This window comes from Thermobia domestica, chromosome 1 (genome assembly GCF_964235325.1).
Source record: "Thermobia domestica chromosome 1, izTheDome1.hap1.1, whole genome shotgun sequence".
Lineage (NCBI taxonomy): Eukaryota > Metazoa > Arthropoda > Insecta > Zygentoma > Lepismatidae > Thermobia > Thermobia domestica.
Genome location: NC_137454.1, coordinates 211,453,039 through 211,463,336, shown reverse-complemented (window position 1 = coordinate 211,463,336; position 10,298 = coordinate 211,453,039). Strand labels below are relative to the sequence as shown.

Sequence of the window (10,298 nt, the reverse complement as noted above, 5' to 3'; positions counted from 1 at the left end):
TAGTTGTTAGGGAGATAAACTTTTGGGTACTATGATCGATTGTGAAATAATTTTATATTTTACTAAAGTTATCCTTTAAAACACAGCTATACCAAAACAAATTCTGTACACTGGGCCCAAGGGTATAGATCCTATGTATTTTGTTACATTTCGGAACCTCCAGACGATCAATCGTCTCAATTTTTAAGGACAAAAAACTTATGCGATTTTGAATAGGGAGGATAACACGTAACACAACGATACGAAGAAAACATATTTTCACCGTACTCTCAGGGTATGGATTCGATGTATTTTGTTTAGCTAAATCCTAATTTTGAAGCCCCAGGACGACCGACTGTGTCAGTTTCTTATGGGCGAAAACTCTTCACGGTTGTGGACGGGAGGGTACATGTAGCACAACCATACCAACAAAAGACGAAATTTCTGTGCAACGGACCTCATGGTACGGCTTCAATGTATTTTGTTACACCAAATCCTAATTTCGAAACTCCTGGGCGATTGACCGCATCAATTTTGTATTATGGGCGAAAAACTTGAGCGATTTTGGATGAAGGGTATAGACGTTTTTCGCCCACTAAACGAAATTGATGCAATCAATCGTCCTGGGATTTTGAAATTTGGATTTGGTGTAACCAAATATATTGAACTCACACCTGGGGGTCCGCTGTACAGAACTTTTCTTTCTATGGCTGTGTTAGGGTATCCTCCCTGTTCAAAATCGCTGGGTTTTCGCTCATAAAAGCATTAAGATAATCGATCGTCTTGAGATTTCGAAATTTGTATTCTGTGTAACAAAACACATCGAATCCAAACCATGAAGTCCGCTCCACAATTTTTTTTATTTTATTTATTTGTGTGTGCGTGTGGCTGTGAAATTAACTTGTGGATCTCATAGTTAACGTAATTGGTAAAAACGTTTTCAATTACTTTTGGAATTTGTGTAAATTATGCTGTATTGTTTATAGTATTCGACTTGTAGTTAATGAGAAATATCCAGTTTGCGTCATACGATATTGTAATCTAGCTCTTTTAGAAGCAATATTATTTGTGGATATGAAAGAACCTTTCTGTGGAAGATGTTCTTTTCATTACTGTCTGTGAATCTACTATTGTACGTCACTATCGGCATAGTTCCAAAACCATGTAAATTTTAGACCTTCTATCCAACATATTCTCAATATTGCGTACCGGTAAGTTGAGTTGAGTAAGTAATGAATAGTTAATAATTTTTCTGATTGAATAGTTCTTTCCCTTTGGTGATCCTATCTATATTTTTTTAATTATAAATTGATTATGTCTGTAAATAAAATATAGTTTCTTGTATTGGGTGCAATAGATAATTGGAATGAGGCAGGTACAAAGTGACAATATGTAGATTTGAGAAAGTTCTCCAGTAGTCTTCACTCAATTTCACTTCCTTTAAACACATTTGAACTTAACACTTTTCAGTTGGCATGGACATCGTATGTGAATAGTCATGCCTAAGTGTGTTGTTAGCGTTGTATTGATACTTAAGGTCTAGTAAAGCCATGTTTGAATTAAATGTTCCTGCATGGCCATTGACGGAATGTTTCTTTTTACTGCTTCTTGAAGCTATACTGTCACTGTAGGAACCTGCAATAAAGAAAAAAAATGTAAAATTATATATACACTTTGTTTGTGGTAAAGAATAACTAAACTTATTACTGTCATAAAATCTTTGAGTTGATGCTGGTTTTCTGTCGTAATGTAATATTCTGTATTTGTATAAATTTTTGTTCAAAATTCTCTTTGATCCCGTTCTTCAAAGGATCTGTAAATTGCGATTATTAATAAAATAAATTTCGTTGCCTATGAACTACATTTCCTGAATTTAACTTTAGCTTTACATTTCTATTATGGCACTAAGTAGAAGATATTTTATGGCAGACAGTAATATCATACCTTCTATTCACATGTAACACAGCAACCTCCAGTAAAATGTGCCAGAATATGGTTATTTCGAGTGCTGTCTGACATTAATTTCCGTATTTATCACTCTAAGTGTGAAATGTGTTATAAATATGCAGTAAAACCGAACGGTAATCTAAAGCTAGATACTATATTTTGATAATATGCTAAAAAGCTTCGTAGAGCATTACATAATAATATCAGAATTGTAGATTTCATTAGAACCGTGGTATTGTGAGGATAATTCATGTATCCATTGCAGTCCCAGTAATAACAAGGAGTTCAATACATCCATTACTGAATGATTTCACAGTTCAAGTCTACAATAATAGTCTCACAAAGCCTTCTCCAGTAGCGTATCTTTTATGAGTTCTCATAGACTTGTAATAAAGGAAGTAGTACCCTTTGTTATTTTGTTGACATTGCAAGAAACTGTATTTAATAAAAGGTAATGATTTTCGTAAAATCCATCTTGCTTTTGGTTATAAGTTGTTTTCTGAATATAACTGTAATAATAAGTTATATTAATAATATAAAATCACCATCAAAAGAATATATTACTATAGTGCATATCATTTTTAGTGTATTCTACTTAGTTTCATATATCGTTTTGTTAGTAACTTTAGAGTAGAGGCCTGCAGTTTATATTAACGATGATAGACCCTTGCGGTTTGTAACATAACTTACCCACAGTTATAAAATTAATCCACTTAAACACAAAATTATTAACATATGTTGCGTAGCTATCTACTTTCGGTACAGATTACATGAACAAAAACAACAGAAGAAAGTTTATATTGTTCCTTTGTCGAATCTACAATTGTATTTGTAGAGATAGGTTAAACATCATCCTGAGCTACCTGTTTCCATAATATCAATAGTAGCTACATCTTTAATTTTCTTCCCGCAATACATTATCAAACTTTCTACCTTAACTGTCTTTAAATGATTTCTTCTAGAAATACTGTTACACTTTCTGATTCATTTTCAATTTTCTTCCTAAACCACAATTCCTAACATTTTTCTTGAATATTGGGTTGGGGTCACTGAAGCGTCCTAGTGGCGTATGTTATTTTTAAAGTTAAAATTTAAAACTCCAATACTTGGTTAATCAACGTAGTTTCCAGTAACAGCAACATACTTTACCTTCGGTCAGTCAACGATTGGATTTTTTGACGTAAGAAATCAGCAGTGTGAATGCATAACGCGAACATCAGCAAAATTCTTTTCCCTCCCAAAAGTAATCAAGATGGCGGAAAAGATTGTAGTCGTTTGGAGACAGAAGAGAGGAATACGGTGGGTAAGGAAAGGTTTTATACAGTAATACTGCTCTTTGAGCTTGTGTGGGTGTGTTTATTCGTATAACATGGGTGCACTATGTTTGTTAACAATTGCTAGATCAGCGCGTGTTATGGAATTCAATACTGCAATGATATCCAATGATAATTTCGTGTCGATGGTGAAAGACATGATGAATAACCAGGTCATAGTCAAATAGTTGTTATTGTTTTCTCCTGTGTTTATGTTGTACAGTTTCAGCTAATTGTCCTAGTGCTGTGTGAAACTTAAAGAATAAATAAATAAATAATACTTTCTCTTATTGGAAGGGCTACTTTGGAAACTAGCCTGGATATTAAATGCATATATAAAATATTCTGACCATTTTCGATTGTTATAATAGATCCATTTTACAATTTCAGTGATAACCTGATATAGGAAACTTTCCCGATTATTTCCTATATTCAGAGAATTCCACATCTACCGAAGGTGATCCTTGATTCCCGGTGTAAATTCATGTAATAGCCATGAGTCTATTTCTCCAACCTTTCTAATTGTGTAGTGTCACTGAGCGACAGTGTATGGTGTACGCCTTGCTCATCTGTAATTGCATGAACACTTTTCCGTGAGATCAATTCCACATTGTTTCTGAAGAATTAATCAGACCACGCTATTGATTTGTTTCCAAGGTTATACACTATATATAACTGGTACGAACTTTTGCAAACCAACAGCATATGTTGCGTTCATTCACCATTACTTGCCCCAATGCAATGTTAATTCTCTTTTGATTAGATGTACAGATTATGCAAGTTTGAACTCGTGAAGGACAATCACCCACAATTCTACGTTATATACAGTGCACTTTCACACAACCCTGTTCGAAAACACACTGCCTTCTGTCTGAGTACAGTCTGTTTTCTGAAAATGTATGATGTCCGTGAAGTGATATACGTAACATCGAGCTATCTATTCGTTGCTTCGAAGAATGTGGTTTCCAACCGGATGTTAAATAAGACATTTTAATGGCATCAACCCAACACATTTTCTTGTTTCCTTCAACTACTTTTACAGATTTCCTTTCGAAGCACATATAAAGACTTATTTCAAATATACATTCACAAATTTTCTTTACGAACTATCATTTCTCGCAAGCTAGTTTCAAGAGTTTACCCTGAGTATATGCACATTTTTTCACACAGTATCTTTTAGATTTTTTGATCAAACAACTTTAATATCTCTACCAAAACGTTTTTCCAAATATCCCTTCCTGATTATCTCTAGATACTTACTTTCTGAACTACTTCTTGACAATTTCTTCCCGAATTACTATTACTTACTTTCTTTCCAAAATACTTTTACGTTTTCTTCCTCCCAAACCACTCTCACAGATTTTCTTCTGAATAACTGTATCGAATAACTGATTTTTATAAAATTTTCTTTCTAATGTGCCTATACATACTTTTATCTCGGAATGTTCTTGTGAGACTTTCTGGCTGCACTATTATTACAAACGTTATTTCTAAAATCTCTTTAGAAACATTTTTTTACAAGTAATGTTGTCTATATACTTTATCACTTACTTCATTGTGTAAGGCTCCTACCTGATCCTCTTTGAAGGATACACACTGTGGTCCTTGTACTTGTGCTTCGTATACTGTCCCCTTTACCAAATTTTCTTCTTCCTCGTCGGAACCTTGGAATTAGTAATTCTTTTGCGTCAGTCTGAGAAGAAAAGACAAAGGAAATATTAAGTTAAGTATAACAACAACATTAAGTAATCTAAAATTAAGAGCAAACTTGTGCTCGTTCTAGTTATATGATAAGTAATCTAGACTTGTATGAGTAATAAAGCTGTTTACATTCCGATGGCTCTAAACATGAACCAGGTTCTAAGAAACTTTAAATCGATGTTTTGTTCTAACCATTCCGATAAAAATATCGTTACCAATTTTTCGCCTCTATTTTGCACAATAAAGTTATGTTTGTAAACATTTATACACTCAACATTTCGTAGCAATAGTCCGCTTCGCTGGTCTAATAGCATGCGTATGCCTTTGGTGCACCAAATCTCGAATTCGATTTCTGGTGGTTCGGATTCCACTTTCAACTTACGCTTCATAGAGCCTCAGTGCTCCAAGGAACGCTAAATTTCAAGAAACAACTTAATTGAACTTTGTGTTAGTTTATGATTCATTTTCGTACATAATATCATACCTTTTAATTTTATTATTGTTAATTGTAGAGAAAGTAAATACGCGCTTTTATGATACTAGACTTTAAACAGATCTTTAATGTTGAAATTTAGATGTTGATGTTTGTTATTTTTAAATGTATTTTATTTACCATAATAATGTAATGTCAGGTAATAATGTTTGAACTTGATATTAAGAGAATTAAAACCATGAGTACTGATACTTTGACTGTTCGGGAATATAGTCAACTTACATTTTCAATACTGTTTGATAATATTTATAGTTTAAAGAATGTAACCTAATTCTTGCGCATATTCAAATACATGCTTGTATCAAACGTTTTGCAATATTTCTATTACATACTTCCGTTATTATTAATCCTACAACGAACAATCAAAATATAGTCTAAAAGCCAATATGTTGCATAGTCTAAAGCCATTTTTGACTAATTATTCGCCGATTCTACGCCCATAATCCGTACCACTGTTTCTCTTTCAAAACTCCTGCGCCTTTTCTTGGATGTTGAAGCTTCGCGAGGCCAGGCGTTTAGTTGTGGATCAAAGCAAGCAATGATCTGAGGTCCAAACTACATGTTGAGTGGGAAATCAGTTCAATTCCACCAATTTCCTCAAGTTTATTACAGATTGTACGAGAGGTAATAGTTGTATTTCCTCCAGAATAACCTGTCTTCTATTCACTACTGTAGATCATTTATGATACTCAGTGCTATACACACTCCCACCGATCGGAATGCTCATTGATGATTCGATTGTTTGAGGAAAAGTAGGTATGAATTATCTATTCATAATTTCATCGGGAGCAGAGCATCAGTGTATGTTTGAAGTGACTGTGCTTGGCAGTGTATTGTGGCAACTGTCTCTTGCTTAACAACTTCTTTTATACGTTAGGACTTTAGAGAAATATGGGTCTTTTGTCATACCTCACTAGTTTCTAAAGAAACGGAAGTCAAGCGAGTTTTCAGAGTTTCTTTCACACATTCATTTCCCTTTTGTGCTTCAACTCAAGTCAATTTATGAGGCACTATACGCCGGATTGAAATGTTATTGTCCAACGGGATAGACAGGGCTCTAAACATGAGAATTGGGGTCAACCTCTATACGTTCAGAAAGTACTAGTCATGTGATGGACGAATGCGCTGGTAAAATTTGGGTCAGGACTAACCCAGCCCATCCCAAAATAGGGAAGTCCGATAAAATCATTGAGCTACCCTGTTGATCTATAGAGCAAATTACTTGTAGTAACTTTTATAATATTCTTCAGGTGGGTTTGACACGATTCTCACGGCACGACACAAACAACACTGGTCAACAAATTTTCACTTTATGTTTTTTACAAAAACGAAAGTAGCCAATCTTTATAGATTTTGAGGCGCTGAACACGAATATCACACTTAAAATTAGCTGGTAGCTCAGGGTTACCAGTGGAATTTACCAAAAAATTCATGTTTTTCACATTTATTTTGTTAGGTTTTACAGAGGAACGTATAATTACGTCCCTATTTATTGTTGCGGAATGTGTTATATCTTTTTCTATGCGCCGATGACCGTACTTTCTGAAAATTTAACAATCGTTCCGGTAACCGGTACCTTTGGGAAATTATATACCCATATATTCGAAAATATCCCCTTTTTAGAGAAAAATCCGATTTTTTATTTTTTATTGGCGACCCTGCAATAGTAAAATTATAATTTATATTTGAAAAGTAACCTGTCAATACTGGGAATGTTTTCTGCAAATGTCATGATCGAAGCGAGCCGAACTGTGAAAAAAAATATTATCCCTTCTACCGAAATGCCGAAATTTTCCCTACCTTTACAACATGTACATTAAAAATGTAATATTGACTTCCGTATGCCGAACAGAACTATAGAACAATACATTCCTAATAGCAATGTAACTATCATTTCGGTAGTCTGTACTGGGGTGGGGGATTTTATGTACTAAAATATTGCATGAAATATTCCCTTTCTGCAAAATTCCGACTTTTTTCTACCTACAGCTGGCAATCTTGCAATAAATAACTGCACTGGCAATCCTCGAATAAATATAATCATAAAATATACGTTGATACGTTGATACCAACAATTTATATGCTATTCACATCCACACAAAAAATGTTTTTCCCATGGGATGACCGTATTGTCAAGAAATTTCGAAGGGGTAAATGTCACACGTACTTAGGGAACAAATGAATTGCGTTGTTGTTATAATAGCAATATACAAAGAAGTGTAACAACGGTTTTGCTGCCGTCGTTAAGCAAGTTGTACTTGTTGGATCTGGCAACAATGCGTAAAGCTCACTAATGTGCCCACGATCCAATCACCTGATCATTCGACAGGCTGAGAGTTGTTGGCGGCGTGTGTGTGTGTGTCCGCGCTCTCTTTTACTGTACTGTAATGTGTGTTGGTTGAGAGGTGTTGGTGGTGAATGTATATACAGTAAAGTATTTGAATTAAACTGTGAGTGTTTGTCTTATTTGAACGAGTGTCGGTTTTCATGAAAATGCCCCGCACCTGCAAGAACAATCCTGATAACTTTTGTTACATTTGTGCAGACGCTATTTGTGGTAATAGAAGGTGACCACTTACTGATGCAGTAAGGAAAGCCTATTCATTATATTTCGGTTGTCGAGTGGGAGACCAAGACAAATCTTGGGCTCCACACGTGTGTTGTACGTCGTGTTCTTCCGTACTAAATGCTTGGATGCATGGGAAAAACGTCTCCATGAAGTTTGGCATGCCTGCTATTTGGCGTGAACCCACAAATCATGTGTCTGATTGCTATTTGTGTATGACTCCGCCCTTGAAGAAAGGAATCAATACCAAAGGGAAGAGAAATATCGAATACCCTGACATCCCATCTGTAATTCGCCCTGTGCCTCATGGACAAGGACTGCCAGTTCCTGTTCCCCCAAACGCAACAACATCAAGCAGTGATAACGAGAATGCTGATCCTACACATGGAACCGAAGAAGTGCATCCATCCACCAGTGTTGTTGATCCTTCATTTACGCCATCTTCATCCAGCGAAACACAAAAATCACACAACGTGAACTCAGTGATCTGATTAGGGATTTAGACCTCCCGAAGTGTAAAGCTAAAGTGTTAGCCTCACGACTGCAGCAGTGGAACTTTCTAGCTGAAACAATGCGAGTGTCAGTTTTTCGGGATCGTCAGAAAGAACTTGAGAACCATTTCAGTACTGAAGGTGACATTACATTCTGCAGTGAAGTTGAAGGTTTGTTTCATGACCTACATATTTCTTACAAACCGGACGAGTAGAGACTATTCATAGATGGTTCCAAAACAAGCCTGAAGGGTGTACTGTTACATAATAATAACGAAAGACCGTCCATCCCTGTCGCATATGCTGCTTTATCGAAAGAAATGTACACTACGTTGAAATCTGTTCTACGCGTCAGTTACAATCAGCATGAATGGCTAGTATGTGGAGATTTCAAAGTAATTTCGATTTTGTTGGGTTTGCAAGGAGGTTATACTAAGTATTGTTTTTATATATGTGAGTGGGACAGTCGCGCAAGGGATAAAGACTATACACAAAAGGAGTGGCCTTTAAGAACAGCTCTGATTCCTGGCTCAAAAAATATTGTCAATGAACCTCTAGTGAACCCTTAGAAAAATGTTCTCCCACCACTGCATATTAAGTTGGGACTTATGACAACGTTTGTAAAGGCAGTAAACACGAATGAAGCAGCATTCGGACATTTGTGCATGAAGTTTCCACGATTAAGTACAGAGAAGATCAAACAGGGAATATTCATTGGTCCACAGATACGCCAGCTCCTAAATGACCCTCACTTTGAGGCCACTCTAACCCCTGATCAGCTGCATGCATGGCGTTGTTTCCGTAATTTGACCACATTGTTTTTGAGAAACAAGAGAGCCGACAATTACAGGGACCTTGTGGATGAATTAATTCATGCTTATCAAAACATTGGCTGCAACATGACAGTGAAAATGCACTTTCTTCACTCACACCTCGATGTCTTCCCAGAGAACTGTGGCGCTTTCAGTGATTAACACGGCGAGAGATTTCACAGGGATATTTCTCTCATGGAACATCGATACACGGGTCGGTGGACAGCTGGAATGTTGGCGGAATTCTGCTGGACGCTACAGAGGGATGCTCCAGACACAACCTACAAGAGGAAGGCAAAGAAACGGCGCATTCATTCAAGGTGAGTGCATTCATTTATCCTAGGCAATAAATTTGTGTACAATTTACTTTTGTGCAGCAATAACGAAGGTCCGAGGACCAATTCATTTTCTTGGCCAAAAATGTAGTAGACAGAAGAAATTTGCGGTATTTCAGTTCAAAGAATAATATTTATTCTCAGTTCGGTCTTCCTGATGGCACATAATGTTACCAGTCTTAGAATAACTTTTCCAGCATTCTTTCCAGTTATTTATTGCAGGATTGCCAGCTGTAGGCAGAAAAAAGACGGAATTTTGCAGAAAGGGAATTTTTCATGCAATATTTCAGTACATAAAATCCCCCATTCCAGTACAGACTACCGAAATGATAGTTACATTGTCTGAATGTCCTATAGTTCTATTCGGCATACGGAAGTCAATATTACATGTTTAATGTACATGCTGTAAAGGTAGGGAAAATTTCGGCATTTCGGTAGAAGGGATAATATTTTTTCTCACAGTTCGGCTCGCTTCGATCATGACGACATTTGCAGAAAACATTCCCAATATTGACAAGTTACTTTTCAAATATAAATTATAATTTTACTATTGCAGGGTTGCCAGTAAAAAAAATAAAAAAAGGATTTTCTTCTAAAAAACTGATATTTTCGAATATATGGGTATATAATTTCTCAACAGTACCGGTTACCGGAATGATTG

The 10,298-nt window shown here is 35.9% G+C and overlaps 1 protein-coding gene across 5 annotated transcripts in view; it reads right to left on the bottom strand.

Moving 5' to 3' along the window:
* Window positions 1–807: 807 nt before the first annotated feature.
* LOC145693481 (RYamide receptor-like) overlaps window positions 808–10,298 on the bottom strand; it is a 338,943-nt gene continuing 329,452 nt past the window's right edge. For 4 of the 5 annotated variants that reach the window (XM_081769539.1, XM_081769529.1, XM_081769522.1 and 1 more), the window contains 2 exons: window positions 4,812–4,932; window positions 808–1,614 (listed from right to left, as the gene is read on the bottom strand). In XM_081769539.1, the coding sequence (XP_081625665.1) occupies window positions 1,436–1,614; window positions 4,812–4,932 (300 nt within the window). In that variant the 3' untranslated portion in view covers window positions 808–1,435. Of the gene's footprint in view, window positions 1,615–4,790; window positions 4,933–10,298 lie in introns of all 5 variants that reach the window. The other variant, XM_081769548.1, reaches the window with a different exon arrangement.